Source organism: Euleptes europaea, chromosome 7 (assembly GCF_029931775.1).
Source record: "Euleptes europaea isolate rEulEur1 chromosome 7, rEulEur1.hap1, whole genome shotgun sequence".
NCBI classification, from domain to species: Eukaryota; Metazoa; Chordata; class Lepidosauria; order Squamata; family Sphaerodactylidae; genus Euleptes; species Euleptes europaea.
Genome location: NC_079318.1, coordinates 45,825,473 through 45,847,776, shown reverse-complemented (window position 1 = coordinate 45,847,776; position 22,304 = coordinate 45,825,473). Strand labels below are relative to the sequence as shown.

Genomic DNA, 22,304 nt, shown 5'->3' with positions numbered 1-22,304 from the left:
TTATACTGTACAACAATATATTTCAATGTTATAATATAAAGAAGTTATAGTACAATGCTGAAAAAAGTTAACTGCGCCTATTTTATTTCATAATTTGTACAACTGTCTACACCTAGCCCTACTAACCCAGTTATTATGAGCCTTGAGAAATTTGAAAAGAGCTACATGGAATTTTTTTAAATTCCTTTACAACATGAATGTATTGCTTATAGTGCAGTGCATCATGATACACACATCACCTCAACATAAAAATCCATCAGGTTACATGTGTCGCTCTTAAAACGGGAGCCTGTTTGTACAAAAGGGAGAAGGGACAGAGGAGAACCTCCTGAGTATGACCCCTTGCAAGTTCCATATCCTCACACCAGTGTCACTAGTGGCATTAGCCTGAGGAAGCCAGTCAAGGAAAATGAAATGAGAACTACCCTGGTTCAGGAAGGTGCAGCGCATTAGAATTTCACTGGATGGATGGTCTTGACTCCTCACAATTGGCCTTTCTTTCCTATTTCCAGAACAAATCGTGAATATTATCCACCAGACACCCAATTCACATGGTGTACAAAATGCCTGAAAAGATTTGCATTCACAACACAACAAGCTTATTGTCTAATAGAATTGTGTAATGAAGTAGGCATATGGTTAATAGAAAATGGTTAATAGAAAAAGCTATGTCTAATAAAGGCTATAAAGTTAACTGCTAGATCACTACCTGAACAGATCTTTTAAGAAAATCCAGCAGAACTTCCATATATACCAAGTGCAACAGTATGAGGTACGTGGTTTATTGCAAGAGAGATTTAACTGCAAAAGCTGTTTGTCATCCAGTGGTTTTGAAGAAACTCAGTAGATGTATGGAAATATGCGGTACGGTACACGTTGACAGTATTTTTCCCATGCCAAGCCATATTTTTTCTTACACTGACGTTCATCACGGGCTTCTCGATGAATGAGCAACCCAATAAAATATATGACATACAAATATGGTAAAATGTGATTAAAACCTGTAAGATAACATGAAAAAGGATTAGTTTCTCTACCACATCTTGGAGGCTCAAGTTAGATCACAATGTATTCATAATTTTAAAAATATTCAGAGCCAGGGATTGGAGCCAATCTCCACCCTAATATCAGTGGAGTAGTACTTCTGCTAACACATTGAGGGAGGGATTTGTGCCAACTCCTTCTTCCCATGGCAACTGTCTTGTCATTCCCAAAGATTCTCACAAGGGGGGAGGGGGGGAGAGAGAAAGAGCACGCAAAGAACTGCAAGAGGGAGATGGCAATGATCCATGCAGATAATGTAATATACATATGAAAGGGGTCCCCACTCCTTTTGAGCCTGCAGGCCCATTTGGAGTTCTGACATGGTGTGGGCACAGAAACAAAATGGTTGTCACAAAATGACTGCCACAAGAGGCGGAACCAGCCACAAAATTATTGCCACAGCTTAACTTCAGTAGCACAGCGCAGATCCTTGTACTGTGGTGGCAGCTGCTGCCAAAGCAACTTAAAAAAACATTTGTACAGCCAAACAAATCTCCAATAGTCATTCAGAAGCCTTGCTGGGCAAAAAGCCCTACCTGCCCCCACCTGCTTTCTAAGAACACTGGGTGTGTGCCAGTAAAGGTGTTGGCGGGGACCATGGCACCCATGGGCACCACAATGGGGACCCCTGCCTTACAATCTTTGTCTTATAGAAGTTCACTTGAGTTTTCATCACCGTAATGCACATGGACTGTGAAGCAATACCATGTTCAGACTGGAAAATGTACAAGAGATGCAGGAATAATGCTAGAGATTCAATAAAAGTTACATCTTGATCTTACCACAAGGTAGGGACCATGCTAGAGCCATAAGGATATCTCCTAGGTAGTTAGGATGACGCACCAAGCCCCACCAGCCAGAGACCAGAAGGTTCTTTCCAGTTGCAGTAGGAATAACTTTCAAATCTGCATTGTGGGGTGCACAAATATACATTATAGTATCCAGCAGAAAAGAATGCATATCTGTGTAATACTAGTTTGCAGAAAGTACAGGTATAAAACTAATTTGCCTAAATAGCACTTACGTGCAAGTTTTGGATCCTTTGGATTCCTCCGAAATGCATTTTTCTGTGAATTTGCACCACGGAAAATACAATAACCGAGAACTTCATTAAAAGGAAAAGAAGAGGCAGCCATTATTTCCTTGAGGGAAACATCAAACTACTGTACTATTAATAATAATATCTAGCATTTAGTGCTTTCAATGTTCAAACCATTGCACAAATACTATCTAGTAGTAATACTTAACATCCTTGTAAAAAACTTATATCATGCCATGACAGGTATAAAGTCCTCAAGGTGGCTTTATACCCCTTATTACACACATCACAAAATATTAAAAAAGATCAACAGTAGTTTTTTTTAAAAAAATCAGCTGCTTTAGAAGCTGTAAAAGTTTGTGAGTGTGTGTGTGTGTATGTGTACAAAGTGCCATCAAGTCGCAGCCGTCTTATGATGACCCCTCTCACAGGGTTTTCTGAGCAAGAGACTTTCAGAGGTGGTTTGCCATTGCCAATCTCTGTGTAAGCAACCCTGGACTTCCTTGGCAGTTTAACAAAATTTATATCCTGCCTTTCTGCCCTTACAAGGGCCACGAAGGGGTTTACCAATTTAAAAGTTAGATGATAAAATTACATTATAAATACATTATAATAAAAAACAAATAAAAACATAAATACTTAAAACAACTTTTTAAAAAGTTAAAATGCATACAAAACATAAGAACATTGGTTAGGAAGGAGGAACCATTGAGAGAATGCCAAATGAAACAAAAAAGTTTTCACCCGCCAGCAGAAGATGGCAACAGAAGGGGGACAGATGGAACTGCCTGGGGTGACCAACTCCTCTCTTAAGGAAGCATTAACTACCTCTCGAACCTAGTCAACTATGTAAGATAATTCAGTGTTAAATCTCAAGCATACTGCAGATGTATACAACATATTATCAAAGCTATGTTTATTTTTAAATGGTGATTAATTTTGACCAAATTTTATGCTAATAAAGTTTTATGTTATAAAGTTTGACATCCAGATACGCTACTTGTGACTACATGAGACTTTTTGTATCCAAGTAACATACTCCGTTTACTACAAAATTTGTGTTTTTGATTTCAACTTCTATTTTTCTATATTTCTGAAGAATCTGCAAAACTAAGATAAAAGTGATAAGGTCGTACAGGATGCAGCAGCTGCATGTCACACAACTATTAGGTATACTTGCAATCTGCTTATAAAATGAAGGCTTTTGTGTATGTTTTATTTCACACATGTGTTAAATTTTAAGTAAATTCAGATTTAGAAATATATTTCCATTTTCTCCAACATTTTCATTTTTTTCTGTAAAAAATGGGGGAAGACGGTGTTTGCACATAACTTCAAAATTTCCAGGAATTTTACATTTTTTTGTCATGAGGGTTACAGAAAGTCAGCAAAGACCAGGAACCACCCCACCCCCCAGGACAAGTGGAAGAGCATTTATTGTGAAACTCTGAGTAATAACCATAACCATTATAAAAATGTTTCTTGATTCATTCACTTAATGGCTTAATTTTCACTGTTTTACTGCATTAGGAAAGGGCTCTCAACTGATAGCATCCACTGAATGCTCCTTTAAAAGGTCGTAAATAGTTTTTATGTAAAGTAACATAAAATAATACATTTAAACATTATTATACATCACTTACAATTCAGAGCGAAAATTGCAGAAGCTACAGGCCAAGAAACGTCATAAGGATGATTCACTAAATAGAAGGATTGTAAGCTGTAGAGAAAGGGAACCCAGACCAAGTCTCCAAATGCTAGCATGAATCCAAACCCATCATGGGTAATGTCCATAGTTGTCAAAATAGCTTCCTAAAAAGTTAAAGAACAGCAGTTAAATTGGTATTTAGGCAGATATGGCTGGATCCTGCAATCTGTGGATGCAAGGATTGCAGATCTTTCTCACGTTCCCCTTCCCCCAGCAATGTTTTCCAAACCCTGGAAAGTTTCTTCTTGGGGTCATGGGACCCAACGTGGTCTAACAGCCAAGCAGATCAGGAGGCTGCAGCGTGAAGGGGGTGGAATCTCTTCCCACTCCCTCTTCCACCCATGCAGCTCTGTTGACCAAAGAGGCAGAAATGGTGACTTCATCCCCTTCCCCTCTCCACTGCAGCCTCCCAAACCATGTGGCTTTTTAATTTTAATTTTTAATTTTTCTTAGGGTCAGAAAGGACTGCTGGGGGGGGGAGTGGGGCCCAGGAAAGATCTATACTTGTCAGCGCCTTCCACAAGCAGATCACAGGATACAATCCATATTCCATGATGCCTAAAGTATCAGGGCCAAAGCATTCTAGGTGCCTGCACAAAGATGTACCAGCCCATAAGAAGGCATAAACTCTTCCATTGGCTTTACACGTGTACTACTTTAATTTTCTTACTTGACACTGCACTGCACCTTTTCCAGGTATATTCCCCATTAACCAACTGCAAGCTAACAGGTACTGAAAAGTACATTCTTCTAATCCAACAAATAGAAGATCCTTAGTTTCTGCCAGTTCTATATGTCCCTTTCAGGACTGAGTTGTCTAGAACAGTGTTTCCCAACCTGTGGGTCAGGATCCAAAAGTGGGACATGAAGCCTGTGAAAGTGGGTCGCAAGCCAGCCCTCCCTAATGGCTGCCTCTGCCCTTTCCATTGTTCTCTTTCATATTTTGGAAACCATGACCTGACCCTGGAAACAGTATCTTCCATCTCATACATTAGTTGGAATTTTTCTTGATCAAGAAAAATATGTCCTGATGGTTACTAGAGTGAGTTTCTTAGAATCTTTGGGGAGATTGGATATGCAGAAGCTGTGTATGTCGGAATGATACTTGTTTGGGGTTCAGTGGGAGCAGCTGTGCCCCTTGTGTGATGTTTGTAGGTGTTTTCACAAACATCCGGTTAGCCATTGTAAAAAACTGAATGCTGGATTAGATGGGTACCAAGGTCATAGCTTGCCTAGGGCCCAAAAACCTTGGGCCAGCCTTGGATGGGTCACCATACCAAGTAAATTTGGATTTGTAGGTAACCATATCAAAAAGGTTGGGAACCACTGGTCTAGAAAATTTGTAATCCACTCGGGGCGGGGGCAGGGCACCCAGTACACATGACCACTCCAGCATACAGCGGTCTCAGAAACAACCTAGCCAATGATGCTGCTGGCCAAACAGTCATGAGTGCACTACATGTAGGCTTGACTTGGGATTCAATACACCTTTACTATTATCATGCTATTCACCATGGCACAAGTAGTTAGCACTGGCTACACTGTTGTCATAGGCTGTCTAGTCTCAGCTTCAGGGTACATTCACATGAAAGAAATCAACAGCAATAACCTTCAGAGATAATTTAGCGGAGTATACTTTTCTTCTGCATTGTTCATGCATGGACTTAAAAGACAGTGTATTTAACACTGCTTTTTTCCCACAGGAGAATTACAATTATGTTCAGAGAAGTCCTTCATGCTTCTCTGGAGTGATTCTTCCAGCCGACCTTTCTGTGGTGAGCAGATAGAAAGAGAAACAATGGGCTCCACTGCTCTAATTTTAGCTCAGATAAATAGTTAAGGGTACGGGCTTTTGTTCCTTCCTCATTTTAAGTCTTCTCTCACTCAACATGAGCAATGTATAAATCTCTGCTTACTGTAGGCCAAAAGAAAGGACTCATTGATCCCAGATATAAACTATGGGCTACCAGATAATTTGGTATCATTTCAAGGTTAGGGATTGTTTTTGCAACCAGTAGAACCACCTCATAATCTACACTTTGCAATATTTAATAATCCTCTAATTTTATAGGGTTTACACCACTTTGAGCATGACATTATACTATTCTACAGTCTTTTTCCTCTCAGTGCCAGATTTATTTCCATTTCTCGGCTGCAAAGTCCAGTTAAAGCTTTCCTTGAAACAGAATAGCTGAATATAAACTATACTTGTTAATGCTGCCAACTTTATAGGCAAGGATGCATTCTGAGCACTTTTTCACCAGGCCTTTCCCCTCTGGTTCACTGAGTCAAATGAACAGAAAATCAATAGGGTTTTAATGATATGCAAACATATGAAGTGTTGATCCTTAACCTTTCAGCCATTTAACTAGAATGTTGTCAATAATTGAACAGTTTGAAAATTGAGATACCTCATTCCAAAGAGCATCCACCACATACAGGAGCTGGAAACTATTAACTAGTATCATTGACAAAGAAGGCATACTCTGATGATGCACTTTCATCTCAGCCAAGAGCATTGCAAAGTTAATAACAACCTTTAAAAACAAAAGTTGCACATTAAACTCACAGGTCTTACTCTTACAACTGTATAATTTTCCATCACATGTTAAAATACTATAGTATCACAATCTGCATACAGTGATTCCTCAAGTATGTGCTCTGCCTGCCCACAGGAAAGCTTTTCTATTATGTATGTAGAGAAGTCTTTGCAGCTTTCAACTAGTTCAACTAATGCTACAATAAACAACATCGCTATTTTCAGTACTTATTTTGTACATTTTCTACAGCATGTTGTTCAGATTCAGATTTATTAATACGACAAAGCCATTAAAATATTCATATCAATTAGAAGATAGAATTAAAAGATACAGTATCTAAAAGTATGGGATATATAATTCATTAATAAACAAATAAGCTAAAAACCTCCGATTAATGTAACATTTTCCATTTTAGGTTAGATTGCCAAGCCTCTGCTTTGTCTGACAAGAGCATGGTGTTCATTTTAACAACTAAAAGCTTCACCTATAACATTAAAGATGATGCAAAAACAGATCTAATCTCTTACCCAGCCAATTAGGCCTGGTCGTAATTCACAGAAGTATTTCAAGTCAAAATTTCCAATGCGAGGATTTAACTCATGCCCCATAAAGAAGTCATAAATTATGTTTCCTACGGATATAAAAGTAATTGGTGTAGGCTATTGCACAGTTAGACATACTTTATATAGATAAGAAAATCTCTGAACTTTTCCTGTTAAAACGCCTGCATGTATTCCATGAGCTGCCCAAGACAGAAACCGTCATCATTATAATCATCATCAGTTTTATTTATATCCCACCCTCCCCTGGCGAACTGGGCTCAGGGAAGCTAACAAAATGTAAAAATACAGGGTAATCACCCTTTTTATAAAATACAAATATAATAATCAATTTAAAATTCAATAATTTCATCTCATCCTAATGGCACATAAAAATTATCTAAAGGTGGTCATGCCTCCATGCTCTTTACTGATATTCACAATCCTGGTGGGGGCGGGGAGGATGGAGACAGAGAAAACGTAACAGCAGGACATCCCACAGGGGAAGAAAGGAAGACAAAAAAAAAATAATAAAGGGATGAACCCAGGGAAAAGGGAAGGAAAAGAAAACAGAAAAGAAAACAGATAGGCCAGCTCTTTGTGAATTCCTGTCACTGCCCTCAACCATAGGCCTGGAGAAACATCTCCATATTACAGGCCCTGAGGAACTGAGTTAAATCCCTCAGAGCCTGGGTCTCATTAGACAGGCTGGTTGAGGACAGCTGGACAGTTTTTGGGCCAGGGATGTCCAATAAGTTCGTACCAACAGAGCCAAATGCTGTCTGAGGGGTTTGTTTTCGATGTTATTCATTTAAAATGAAGCAGCCTGCTTGATTCTAGCCTGATCCTGGTGATTATCAGCAAGTGCAGCTCTCTTCAACAGCAGTTGCCCAGTTTTTGGAATATAATTTGACTAACTTATTCCCATTTGCTTTCATTTAAAGGGTTGACTATTCTGTGTGAGGGGTGTGTACAGCTAAGAGTCTTAATTGCAAAATTTATAAAAGCTTAAAAATACTTTGCTTATTCTGGGGTGCTTTCCCTGGACATTGCTGCCTAACCAAAAAAGCTTTCCTTGGTCACAAGCTGAGCATTTGCTTGGGGGGGGGGGATAATTTTAGTAGAAAAAACCTCCAACTTGTCTTCAAGAAAGCAATACGTGCATAAGAAAAAGCCATAATCCTGAATTCAACACATGATGTTTGAAGGTATGTTTTGACACAAAACCACTTTAGTAGTACTGAATCCTAAATCTTCTTCAGGGTCTTATACACAAAGTTCTGTTTGCTCCAAAAATGTAATTATATTTCCTTTTATCAGTCCTTGTTATTTATATTTCTAGATACAGCCGCTGTTTCCCACAGAAGATGCAATTTCATGCATAATTTCATGTCCAAGGAAACAACTTTATATATATACTTTATTCCTCCCATACTGCAATTTTAGCCCACATAAATGCTTCTACCAACGAAGCAGCACAGAAAAGATTCACATCTACAGCCTCTTGCAAGAAATGCATATGCCAGATTTTTAACACACCAATGCTAAAACTGAAACCAGATGTGAATATAAATAAACATAACTTGCAGAATATCTTCAAACACACAAGAAATATGTTTATTTGCAATGACAGATTAAGACGAACAGAGCATTTTGCATGAAATGCACTGATAAAATTAGATGTTAGCTCCCATTAAAATGTTCCATTGCAAGCTTCAAGACAAAGAATATAGGGAAGGGAAAGGGAAGAAAGAGATTATTGCAATCATGTTTTCACGCATAACAATGAAGGAAAAAAACAATGAAGGAGGAAGGTAATAATTTGTGTAACTGCCCACACACACTTACCAGAATTCCCCCCAGGTGATAATTCTTCCTCAGATGATTTCAGAGAACGGACGTAGAGATAAATGCTTAATATGACAGAGAAAACCGTAGCACTGACCGCAAACTGCAGCAAATGGTCGTATAAATAATAAAGCTCCATTTCAAAATACAGACATATTCCTAAGGCCACACTTGTTAGGATAAAAGCATAAATCCCTTAAAGGAAAAAAAAACACAGAGTGAGATACTCATCAAAATACAACATGGTTCAGACACTATCTGAGTAAGCCTTGGAGAAGCCTTGCTAAATCCCTTCTCTCCATGTGTTCATCAGTTCAAAAGTTTTTGGCAAGCCTCAGTTTTCCATTACATCTGAACCAGTCAGTATATGCTTGTCCTTCGAGCATGGTCATTCTTGCCCTCTAACCAGTTTTCCAAACAGTGCCTGCTTCAAATTTGGAATACTGGTTTGCAGGTCAAGCAAAAACCAGTTTGCCTGACTAGATGCAAAGGATGAATTAACATAAAGCCCATGGGGAAAGCACAGAATGTGCAAGCTACTGTGCCAAACACTACATGCTGCCATACCTAAACCAAGTCTACAATTATTGTAAAGCACCAGGAGAAACGTTTTTCTTGTCAAATTTTGAACTGCCACCGACACTTAAAAATGTGTACCTGAGCACAGAGCTAAAACCTAAAGTCTAATAAATAAAAAACCTTAACAAATTCACTTCTGAAGTGTGCAATAATGACTACTTTGAAGTCAAGAACTTCATTTAATCAGCAGGCGAATGAGCAAATAAGCAAAGTAGAGACTTGCCTTAAATCTATATATTCAAAATTATTTCCAAGTCAATATTTATGCACAGCCCAGTTACATGAAATGCTTCTACAAGTGATCAAGAGAAAGGCAGACATCTATAATACAGTATAGATTTAGTCCACTGAGATGCATGTTTAATGTCGAAATAATTTTGAATCTTTTGTAGTAATTTGAAATACTTTATGGTGTTAAATCACTGTTAAGACTTCTAGCTAAGGCCCAGCTGTGGGTATTAACTTCCGATGTAAGACAAGTGGCTATCAGAGAACAGGGCCTGTTCTGTGGTGGCACCAAGTCTTTGGAATAGACTCCTCCTACCTAACCCAGTCTGGCATATTTATCAGGTGTTTACATTGCTTTCTTTAGATGTCAATTATAACCCACTCATAGCATGTGATTGCTACTTTTCTGTTTATTGTTTTATCAGCCACTGACCTTTGTATTGTACCCTTTGTTTTTTATAATGGATCATTTTAGAGCCACTTTGGATGCCTATATTTAGCAGCAAGGAAGGATAAATGTTTTGAACACCTTGAGTCTAAGTGAGAAAGGTGGACTATGTAAATAAAAATAAATATATAACTACATATATATGAAGGGTTTTTCATACAACAGCCTTTTTTCATACAACAGCCTTTTTTCAATCTATGTACAATGAAATATATATGATAGAAGTAAAACCCAAACAAAGATTTTTAAAATAGTGCAGCAATAACCAATGTAGTGTAGTGGTTAGAATGTTGGACTAGATCTGAATACAGCCAAGTTCACATCCTGACTTGAGCCAGTCATTCTCTCTCAGCCTAATCCATTTAACAGGGTTGTTCAGAAGACAAAATGGAAGGGAGAACCATGAATGCTGCCAGTTTTTGAAGAAGGGTCAAATAAAAATGTAATAAATAAATAAATAAATAAATAATAGAACATGACATAAATGTTACCATGAAAACTGCACTTCAAATACATAGGTATGTGTTCAGCACTCTCACAGTTAAGAATATATGCAACAGAAAATGACAAGCCTTATGAGCCATTAGTGGAACTTGTTTCATGGATTTGTAGAAATACGGATATGTGTTTTAATATGGTTGTATTTACTGAGATTTGGAATCTGCACAACATATATCAGCTTAATAAAACACACACAAAAGAACATGCAAGTTTCCTATCCCATACGTTTAATTCAGATATCACACCTAAACTATGGTTAAGGAAGTTATGGCTGTGATGTACCCAAAAATGAAAAGTTACAGCTTACAATTGTCTTTACAGTCATGGTTTACAATCAAGGTTTATTTTAAACTTGCAGATTATATGTTTAGTGTGATAGCTGAATCAACAAACAGCCATTGCTCAGATTCCAGAGGTCATTATTCAGACTTGTATGCTGAGGAGACAGCCAGCCATACACTACAGCTTTCTTCTATGTTTGCAAGCTCAGCTCATGGTTTGGGTTCTTATTATGGTTACTGCAAATTATGGTTTGTCATGATATCCATGTTGAGCCACATTATTCAAAAACAAAATGATGTTTGTCAAGTATGTGCTAGCAAAGCAAGTTACCAAATTCAAAAATCAAAATCAATACTTATATTTACCATTTATTCTATATGCCAGTCTAATTCCATTTGAAAGAGGTGTTCCTTCTACAACCTTAAGGAAAGGAAATATTCATGATTTTTCACTAAGCATTTTACTAAATTGCCTTCATATGTTGATACAGCAGTAGATTAAAAGGGAACAGACAATTCAAAAACCATGCGACTCCTCTATATCTCCTAGAACCACAAATAGCCACTGCCAAATGTTGAAAAACAAAAAACTTAACCTTACGATTTAAATGTTACCCAATTAGGGAGGCAAGAAGAAACTGTAGATGTGGTTAACTCTACAAGAGCATTTGAACCAGTGCAGCATATCCCATTTGCACATAACAGATACTAGGTAACCAGGGTGGTGAGCATTTCACAGAGCCACATTCCATACAACTATCAAGATTACATTATCTGAAAGAAGTACTGCATTTTCCCAGATGGAATACTGTGTGAGCGCTTCTGCAACAGGATGACTCTGCAAGAAGACTTACAGATTTTGTGCAACAAATAAGACGCATAGTCCCCCTCCCAAAAAAAAGCTCACCACCAAGATTATGGAGCAGTTAAACAAGAACAAAACATTTGTCACCAAAGCAGCATTGCTATTTTTTTCCACTGATTTGTACAGTTTGATTTTAATATAAGCCCTCCTGAATTGTCAAAGATTTCAGCAGTAGTCTGGGCATGAGAAAATATGAAGCAGCCTTTATAGAAGTCAAATAATTTGTCCCTCTAGCTCAGTACCATCTGCCTTGACTGGCAGCAGGTCTCAGGAAGAGAAATGGTTTCTCCAAGACCTGCTACGTGACATCCTTAAGCTGGAGATGTCAATGATTGAACTTGGGACTTTCTGTCATGCAAAGTACATGCTCTTTCAAAGCATGTACTCACCACAGTATTCTGCTTACCACAGTATCACTAATTTATGCTGGGGTCATAATAGTCAACTATATAATTTACCAGCATGGTTAGAGAGCCAGCATGGTATGATTAGAGTACTGAATTTAAGATCTGGAAGACCCAAGGTTGAATTCCCATTCTGCCAATGGAAGCTTGCTGGGTGACCTTGGGCCAGGCACACTCAGTCAGCATAACCTACCTCACGAGGTTGTTATGAGGATAAAATGGAGGAGAGGAGAACAATGTAAGTTTCTTTGGGTTCCCACTGGGGAGAAAAGTAGAGTATAAATGAAGTAAATAAATAAAATTACCTTTCCTATGGGCAGTAAATAAAACAGGGCTTGGAGAAAGAACCACAGAAGAAAGACACCAAATACTCTTGTCTCCCATAAGCTATCAAAAGCTGGGAGGGGAGGAGGAAAATTCAGAACACTCGGGTCTTTCTGTTTGCATATTAACAACAAATAAAACACAGTTGCAGGCAAGAGAAATATCATGAAGAAAGCTCCTGCAAACAAACACAAAGAGTTATAAGTTAAATTCAAAATAAAGGAAGCATACTCTCAGATAAGTGTTTCTCAAATGTTTTTCTTTCCTACAGTAGACTTGCCAATCATGGTTATTTAGCATTTAGACCAGTTTCCCCACCCCCCCAAACAACAACAAACAGCTTTTATATTTAAAATGATAAAAAAATACATTTTCATCTTCTTTCTGTACAAAACAATTTCAGTAGATGGAACTGAAAAATGTACATACACTTGCAGCAACTGTCCCCCTCCCCCAAGCACTTGGTTAAAGGCCATAGTCTAGCCTAGGCTGCTAACAGCTGCAGGAAGGGGAACTGGCCCACAAATCAAGCCACTTGCCCAGACACTGATACACAAGTATACTAGCTGACCTCACAAATGACGACTAAAACCTGGTGAGAAAAGGTGATGTGACAAAAACCCTTGGGAAAATCACTGTCCATCCCCAGCAATTTGCTGGGGATGCTGAATGTTCTATTCTCACAAGGAATCCCTGGCCTGCAGGTCCCTTCTGTTGACTTCAATAGACATGACACACACCAACAGATCGATCTCCACTGAAGCACATGTGGAAAGTGTACTTCTAACAGTTCTGTAAGAACACTGCCATATACAAAAGGTTCTGAATGGACATGCAGTAACTGTAAACAACTAATAACTTATAAGACTGTAATGTATTAAAACTATCTTACCAATTCTCCCTCCAAACTCTAGTTCCTTTGTCTTCATGCATACTTTTCCAACAGTTTTGGGGGTCTCAAAAATTCTCTCCTCTGCATACATCTCTTCCATTTTCTTCTCCTTTCTTGTATGCAAGTGCTCAGTCTCTACCTCTGACTCCATTCTTTCATGCTAAACACAAATAAGGGAGAAAAAGCCATTTTCAGTCTTGCCACACCATCTGCTGAAATATTCCCAAGTTAACACATTGTCTCCAAATCCCTCAATAATTTATTCCCATTTTTGGTAGTCTATATTGCCACAGATTTACATTTCATACCTGCAAGTTCCAGCCTCCTTTACAAGCACAACAACAAAAAGCACCAGCAGTGTTTAGGATTCCATACCTGTAAAATTTTGAGAGAGGAGTAATTCACTTCAGTGATATCTGGTTCTCCATTATAACTATTGGTATTGTTTTCATACAGTTTCTGGAGTGGGGAGAAAAGAATTGAATGTTTCCACAGATAAATATTTTTAAGTCAAACAATTATTTCAAGTTAGTTTAAGCAATCACGTTTCTTCAAAAGTAACACAACAATGAAATAATAAATATGCTAGAGCTGCTATTGAAGTACATTAACGTCTAAAGAAGTAATGAATTAATGCATTGCATCCAATTGAGCTGCTGGCAAAAGGAATGTGGATTTTTGCCAAATTCCTCTCCTCCCAGCAGTCCCTTCCAATCCCCATTAAGCAAAGTTCCATAGACAGAAATGGGATAACGGGAATATTTCACCCCATTCTCCCTCCTCACTGCAAACTCTCAATCCATGTGACTCTTCATCCCCATGGATTCTGTGGCAGCCAGACTATTGCCAGAGGCAAGATACAGGGTTTTATCACCCGTGCAATAAAAGATCTGCACTGGATGCCCATTTCTTTCCAGGCACAATTCAAAGTGATGGTTCTTATCTATAAATGGCTTGGGACCAAGAAACTCAAAGGACCACCACCTTCTATACTGTCCAACCAGCCAACAAATATCTTCCTCACAAGTCTCACTCTGTGCCACCTTCATAGGTGAGGCAGGTGGCAACCAGAGACTTCTTTTTCAGTGGTGGCAACTTGCCTGTGGAATATCCATTCCCTGGCACCTGCATTAAACTTGTTTTGCTGCCAGGCCAAAACATCTGTTTATCCAGGCTTTTAATTAAGAGGTTGATTTCTTTTAACACTGTTTTCTAGTCTATTTTTAGCTGAGAAATGTTTAAGACTAATTTTAAGCTGCTCCATGTTATATGTTCTGGCTGGATTTTTAGTACTGGGATTTAATTAATAACATCTACGATCCTGTATTTTTTAATTATATTTTTAAACTGCTGCAGGCAGGTTCTCTGGAGAGACAGCATAAAAGTTTTCCAAATAAACAAACAGAAATGTAAAATTTCCAGAAATTTTGAAGCCACAGGGGGAAAAGGCTTTTTAGAGGAGGGAATTTAAATAATATCCAATACTTTCTTATCAAGTCTAAATTTACTTCACAACTTTATCAATATAAAAAGTACTATTTATTAGCATTTAAAATTGTACTATTTAGGCATATTTATGAACTGTAGAGTAGGTCTTCACTTTCTACAAACAAAACATACCCAATACAAAAAAGAGCTGCAAACTGCTACACTCTATGCTATGTTAACACATATACTTTGTTTTTCAAAATGTCCAATCATAATGTGTAGGATGATAATACTCCGTTGAATAGTCCAGTGTTTTCATTGTTGTAATGTTCAATCTATATCCAAATATGCTAGTACCCTGTTATGAATATATATGAGACTTTTTCTGTCTACATAACACTTTCTTTAGTACCCAATTTTTAACTTCTAATTTCAAATTTTTGTCCTTCCCTCTCAGTTGTGAAAAACTAGCACACTGAAACAAATAAATATATGAAAACATGTTGTATATGTCTACAGTATGCACAAGATGTATCATATATAACTAATTCTGAACTGGGCCACACAGCATGGATCCAAAAATCCTTACAATGGGGCCAGGGATAGGTGGAGGGTTTTTCTGCAAACCAGAGGGAAGCCCCAGGTTTGCAGAAAAATAAGACACGTAAAATTCAAAAATAAACTGAAGGTCAGAAAAAAAGAAAAACCAAATCACAGAAACAATGTCTGCTTCTTTCAGAAAAGTGCGACAAGAGATCTTGCAAGACTATGTAGTGAGATCTTGGTGGCCATTTAGTTTCTAAGCAACCTGCTACCAACATTGTTATTAATTCCAAAGTTGTTAGTGTTAGCAATGGGGGACAGAGAAAGACTTCAGAAAGTAAAAGATAGCAAAGAGGGCAGATAAAACTGGAGGAAGAAAAGCAGAAAAGTTGAAAAGGGAAAGCTAGAAGTGGAATACAGAAACAGAAAAGGTGGGTGGTTGAGTGGGGGGGGGGAGAGGCTGCTGTGGGAGAAGTCCAGACACTAGGTGGGAGGAATAAACTTTTCCTGGCTATTACATTTTGCTGACATATCACTGGATCTGTCTCAACCATACTGCAAGAGAAGGGATTACAAAACTTTCACTAAAAATAAATACCAAAGGAATAAAATTAGGTTCCACAACTGTATTCTTCTTAGCATTTTTAGGCTCTCTGCTTTGAGAAGAAGAACGGCGTTTATGTTTTGCTGGCCGTCCAGGTGAGCGGGATCTGGAGCCAGATCTTGATCGGCTGCCACTGCGTCTTGATGGAGAACCTGAAGAACTGCTTTTCCTAAACCGAAAGGAAGACAGAGGCTGGAAAAAAATTAATTAAAACCTATTACAACATAATAGTTTTGAAAAATATCTAGCTAAATAACCTTTCTGTTAAAAACTGCAAATTACCTTTTAAGTATTTCAATTTTTCATAACAGGCTCAATCTTCATAAATGAAAAATGGTAGGGGAGCAGAATGAAGCAGTGTGCATTTTACCACTCGATTATAGACAAGGATACATAGGGCTGCCAGCTCAGTGTTGGAAAATAACTGGAGATTTGTGGGGGGAGCCTGCTGAGGGTATTTGAGGAAGGGGAGGGACCTCAGCGGGGCATAATGCCATATAGTTCATCTACCAAGGCAGCCATTTTCCCCAGGGGAACACATCTCTGTCATGTGGAGATCGGCTGTAATTCCAGATCTCCAACCCCCACCTGGAGGTTGGCAACCCTAATAGGAAGTACTGTTGCCACCCATGACTGGAAATCAGGCCAAAGGACTGATGCAAAATAAAACCCACCCTATCTCTCCTGGCTGTCATACTGAATTTTGAATATACTTCCTTCTTGTGTTCTGAATAATTTTTGGGCTGCTTCCCAGTTTATGGCTAGCATCATCAGAAAATAAATTTTTCATTTTTTAAAACTGGCCTAGAATCTAAAAGCAAGACTAGATATGGCATTTTTGTGAGTTAAAGATATCCTCTTCATGTATGTCACTGGCCAACAAACCTGAATCCTGAAAGGACAGAAGTGATGGTCAACAATCCCCCATGACGAGGAAAGAATACCCCAAACAGATGAGGGTTCACTATTTTTAAGATGAGTAAGAACCCTAGCAGTTCTCCTGGACAGTCAGGTCATAGCACTGGCCATGTGCACGTTTTGCTGGAGACATTAAATTTCCAGAACAAACTATTTGTTACCCAGTTTGTGGGTATTTGTGTCAACGTAGTTTAAGGGAGGTCAAAAGGACACAGATGTCATATGTCAGGTCAAAAGGACACATATGTCAGGTCAAAAGGACACAGAAGGCATGCAACAGTTGAACATGAAAGCCCTGTATGTTTCCCATATGAAGATTAGGTATCCTTCTAGGTGCGTGTGGCGAGAATTCTTTTATATTAAACATTGGTTTGGCTTAAGAAGAACCAATTTTATTAATCTGTAGTTTATTAATCTGTAGCGTAGGAGCCATATGAAGACCTGACTTTTAGCTGACCCCAGCTCCAATTAGGATCCTGACCCTAAAGGGCATAGGAGATTGCATTGCTAGGAGCTAGTCACCCAAAGCACATTAAGTGCTCCAAATCATGTTTAGAGTAACAACGTCATTTGAGCAGGCAACAAATTGTCTGCTTGGGGGGGGGGATTGTTTTCGGTACACTGGTTGACGGACGGAACAAGATTTATCAGAGACCTGGACATGGGAAACTTATTATGGAACAGGATAATTCCAAACAACATATAGCCATGATTTGTGAAAATCATCTCCTGAAGAATTTGGAAGGAGGGGGCCGTCTGAGACCCTCTTTCTCACGATCAAACCTATAAAAGACTAGCCTGGCTGTCCAGTCGTCGTCCTTCTCAGGGAGAGACCATTCTGTCTTTTCTTGGGAACGACCTCAGAGCGCTCTGATAATTGTTGTTGGTGTGTCAATTGTGTGTGGGTTTGTTAAGTTCTGTCTTATATATTTTCCTAAACAGTGTTGTTTTCTTCTTTGCTTTATATTCTCTTGTAAGTACAATAAACTGTATGTTTTACTGGTACATGTTTAATGTTATGTTTGAGCAAAGTGTGTGTGAGAGGTCTGTCTGTCCTATCACATTCTCTGGCCCTCGCTTTTTGTGAGTAAAGCAGGCAGAAAAATTCCAATTATAAAAAAAACCGAGAAAAGGGAGAAGCAGGGAAAATTCTCCCATCAGTGCGTAAATGTATCTTGGATTTAAGAGCTGTATATATCTCCAGCATGCCCACCTTGTCTTTAAAAGCATTTCATTCATTTGAAAAGAGAAAATATTTCATAGGGGGCTTTTTTCAGTACTCCCCCAAATTTCCAATTCTTCCATCTGAAAAATTGAAAACAAAATGGCTGTGAAAAAAAGTAGGTCTTTTCCAAATTTTTCAAGCTTTTTTTCCAGGCCTTCTCCACTTTTTGCCACTAATTATTTGGTAAGCAGGCTGATACATTTCGAAGACAGCATTGACCCCTGGCAGCTATCATCCATATCATGGTAACTTCAAGGACAAACTATTGTAATGTTCTACACATGGTGCTATCTGCGAAGAATGTTCAGAAATTAAAGTTGACAGAGAGGCAAGTAGACAAGGATGTAATCAACCAATCATGACACAACTGCACTGGCTACCCATTTCCTTCTGAGGACAATTCAAAGTACTGGTTAGGATATTCAAGCAGTGGCTCTGTGGATTACAATCCCCTCACATGTGGGTCATGACTCCAGGAAGGAGCTGAAGAATGAGGCAAGATGGGGGGCTTGATGGCAATTTGCCTCTGCATAATGTGTAAAATGGCCTTGAAATGTATTGATATCATCAATACATCTAATTCTGAACAACAGCTCCAGACCATGATTCAAAAAATCCATACATAGGATCATGCACAGACAGGGGAGAAATTTCTTCAAATTTGAAGAGAATCCCTTGTTGGTTTACTTGTGGGTCTCCACATGTTTCTGCAAATCTGAGGGAATCCCTAGGCTTGAAAAAAAAATCCATACACAATGTTTAAGAAGTGTTTTAAAAATTAAAAATTCCCAAATTCAAAGAAACGTATCTGTGCTTGCAAAATATTGTGAAATTTGCACAGCAAGCCCAACAAGTGTTGTTAGGGTGGGCAGGAGTGAAAGAGGCCACCAGCAATGGAGAAGATGACTGGCAGGCACGAAGGAGGGAAAGTGGGTAAGCAAGGTTGGGAGAGGCTGGATGGTGGCAGCACTACCACGGGGGGGGGGGGGGAGAGAAACCAGTTGGGAAAGCAAGGTAGTGTTGGTAGGATGAGGCAGAAACAATGGTGCTGCTTTCTCCTTCCTTTTATGGGTTCCAACCCAGCCAGGGAGAGAAGGCAGATAGGCATTGGAAGCAGGAAAGCTGCTGTCTTCATCTATTAGTCCCCAACACTGCCCCTGCAAAGGAGAGAAGCTGGGCCAACAGTGGTGGATGGAAAAAGAGGCGCTGTTGCTGTTTCTTTCTATCCCCTGCCATCAGGAAGTAAAGAAAGTGGGTATGCAGTGGTGCTGCTATCTCTTTTCTTCCCCACCTGCTGCCCCAGCCCCACGTTGGGGAGTAGGATTTCAAAGGGTGTTTTAGGTTCATTCAGCTGGCTTCATCTCTTTTTTCTCCTTTAGATCAGAAGTGAAGATATTACAAAATGTTTGCAGTTCCTACTAGTATTTGAATTTAACCTTTTTATCTAAGTTTTGTTTTGGTGTACGCTAATACAGTTTTTGTATTAATGGTGCATTCCAAGGTCAGTATCCTACTTCACTACAGGCATACCTAGCTTTACTGCGCCTCACAGATATTGTGTTTTCAAGCACAATTTTTTTATGGGCACAATTTTTCCAACATCATGTGCTCATTTCATGTCTCTGTGTCACATTTTTGGTAATTCTCACAATATTTCAAACTTTTTCATTATTACTACAGTACATCTTTTAGACATAATGCTATTTCACACTTAACAGACTTCAGTATAGTGTAAACATAACTTTTATATGCACTGGAAAACAAAAATAAATTATGTGACTCACTTTATTGTGATATTACCTTTATTGCAGTGGTCTAGAACCATACCCACATTATCTCTGAGGTTTGCTTGTACCTCTAAAATTTTACTTGGGTAAACACTTTCAGTGACAGCTCTGCTCTATACACAGAATAGTATTTTGCAGTCACAGAACCTGAGCTCTGGCTGATATCTAATTCTTCTAAGAGAATCTGTAAGTCAAAACTCAAACACTCAGGAATTCCAGTTTAAGTAAGTAAATGTATTCCTTTCCTGGCATGCAGGTTACAGATCTATCAGAAGTCAGACTGAAGAACCTTTAGTGTAAGAAAGCAAGCCACTGGCTACCCTTCAGACTGGTGCCTTTTTAATTCTACCATGGGGAAGGCAAATTGTCAACCACCAACTGGGGTGTGGAGGACCAGCAACTGATCCCTGCCTTAAGAGAACCCTGTCTTAAATGTGACAGCCATGAATGGTCTCCTCTCCCCCTTTCTTGGTAAGACCTCCTATGAAAGAGGCTAGGGGACCAGGAGAAATCCAGATGCTTGTGATATACACAGAGGTGGCCAGCAGTCCTATGCCAGTTACCCCATCTGTGATATAAGTGTTAACAGCTGACAAACCCATTGTTGCAATGACATTGAGGATTTCTGTTTTCTTCAACTTCAGAAGTGATATCAGACCTGGGAGAATGGCTGCCACCATTGACCAGGAACAATAGCTATAGACAAGTTTAGACTCTCAGGTTAACAATCTGGCAATATATCCACCAATTATTATATTTATAAACATTAATATAATGCTATCTTGCACTTGAAGACTAAATTCAAGTATTCTCAGGTATCAGAAATTTATCTTAAAACAGAAAGTAGTTGTAATATTAATTTTAAAAAATAGACTACATTTAGTGATCCATAAGCAAAACTACTACTCCCTTCCCAGTGTAGCCCAACTCAGCTCCCATAACACTGTTCTTGAAGTTCAGAGATTCAAGGACAGTGCTTGACACAATATGTGGGTATGCTGTAAGTGGGGGATTGTCAAACATCACCCCTCAAAATCTGCAGGAAGCACCCTTTCGCTGCAGGATCCAACTCAATGTTTTGAAGGTACTTGATTAAATACATTGAATTATTCATACCAAAAACCAGACAAACATTAAAGAAGCGTGAGCCATCAAGAAAATTCGAAAAGTGGATTATCATGCCTGCTGCAATAGGGCAACATTAAAAAACCATCACCCTATACTAGTAAACTATATTTACATTTGAATTACCAACCCAAACCTTCAACAGTAACCCAAATAAAGCTTCTAAATATAATCATGCACTTTTGGAACTGCTTACCCTCATGTCATTTTCTTTCAGTTGAAGCTCGGTTCCATCTTTGTATTTTACCGTGTAAAGATGAGTGCGGTCGTCATAGTTAGCTACCTGTACTTCATAAAAAAGAACACTTCCTGGCCACCTGCCCATCACAATTTCTTCATCTGCAAACTTCCTGGCTGGCATTTTCCACAAAATTCTAAAACAAAAAAGAGAGAGAAAATAAGTTTCTAACTCAAAGATGGTACAAACCAAAGTCACAGTTTCACTCTATTTTTCCAGTCTTAATGAACAGAAATGTAACTAAGTCTTGAGATGTGAAAGAGGAGGGGGGAGGGGGAATAAGTAAAGATGGTACAGCATGGCTCTCATCCTTGATGAGTTTCCCCCCTCAATTATACCAATAAAGAAACTGAAGTTGAAGTGAAACTGGAAAAAAACTCTGAAGTACTATTTTCTCTTTCAGAATGAGTAATGACATTTGTATTAATACAAAATGTTAAAATTCTGCTTTAACTCTTCTTTCTTCCCTTGATATGCTTCCTAATTTTTATGTAGTAACTAAGTATTAGTTAGCTAACATTCCAATACTGTGGATATATCTACAACTCTTGGGTTCGGACTCCTATCTTCTACAGCATATGAACAAACATGCAGTACATACACCAAATCAATGAACAAGATAACATGAGAATCTTTTTTTAGCCCACACAAACCTTCAGATATATGAAGTATATGGGGGGGGAATGAAAGTTCAAAGCTATTCTTCCTTCAGAAACTGACTCCAGTTAGAGAAAAATATTGAGATGGTAGTATTGTGAAGGATAGTGTATTGCACAAGGATGGCTGCAATGGTGAGAACAGTTCCAGCTTTGCAACCATCCTTGGGGCAAGCAACATTTATTTATTTGTTTCCTTCCGTTTAAGCCAGCCTTTCTTGCTGAGACTTAAGGCAGATTACAAAACACAGAATATAATACATGTGTTCTCACTTTCCCAGCCTCTTAGGGGCTCTGAGGCAGTGCCAGCAGGCATGCTATCATAGGCTAAACAATGGCTGAAAAGAAGGGACTGTTACAAGTCTTTCTAGGCATTCTGGGCGCTCTGAGAATGCGCCTGTGTTGTCACACAGTATGGCTGGAAAGGGAAGACTGCTCACAAGCATACCAAACAGTTCAATTCTTTGTGCTTATACCTAATATGTACTTTATGTTTTTAAAGTAACAAAGTAAATTTAAGCCTGATAAAAAAAAATAAAC

General features: G+C 38.6%; 1 protein-coding gene across 1 annotated transcript; it reads right to left on the bottom strand.

Annotated features, from left to right (window-relative positions):
• Positions 1–727: 727 nt before the first annotated feature.
• LBR (lamin B receptor) lies at positions 728–21,240 on the bottom strand. Its single transcript, XM_056852815.1, has 13 exons — positions 21,067–21,240; positions 15,810–16,007; positions 13,616–13,699; positions 13,241–13,400; positions 12,330–12,526; positions 11,122–11,176; positions 8,719–8,913; positions 6,859–6,962; positions 6,203–6,328; positions 3,727–3,895; positions 2,069–2,149; positions 1,827–1,949; positions 728–1,001 (listed from the first exon to the last, which is right to left on the bottom strand). Exons 1-13 carry the CDS (start codon positions 21,229–21,231, stop codon positions 841–843), a joined length of 1,818 nt encoding a protein of 605 aa, XP_056708793.1. The 5' UTR covers positions 21,232–21,240; the 3' UTR covers positions 728–840.
• Positions 21,241–22,304: the final 1,064 nt, after the last annotated feature.

Excerpts from the sequence above, each read along its gene's own strand:
- LBR (XM_056852815.1), bottom strand. The coding sequence starts at position 21,231 with ATGCCAGCCAGGAAGTTTGCAGATGAAGAAATTGTGATGGGCAGGTGG. Across the intron at positions 12,527-13,240 it reads AGAGTTTGGAGGGAGAATTG|GAGCTTTCTTCATGATATTT; the intron begins GTAAGATAGTTT and ends GTTTGTTTGCAG. Across the intron at positions 8,914-11,121 it reads ACTGGCATATAGAATAAATG|GGATTTATGCTTTTATCCTA; the intron begins GTAAATATAAGT and ends TTTTCCTTTAAG.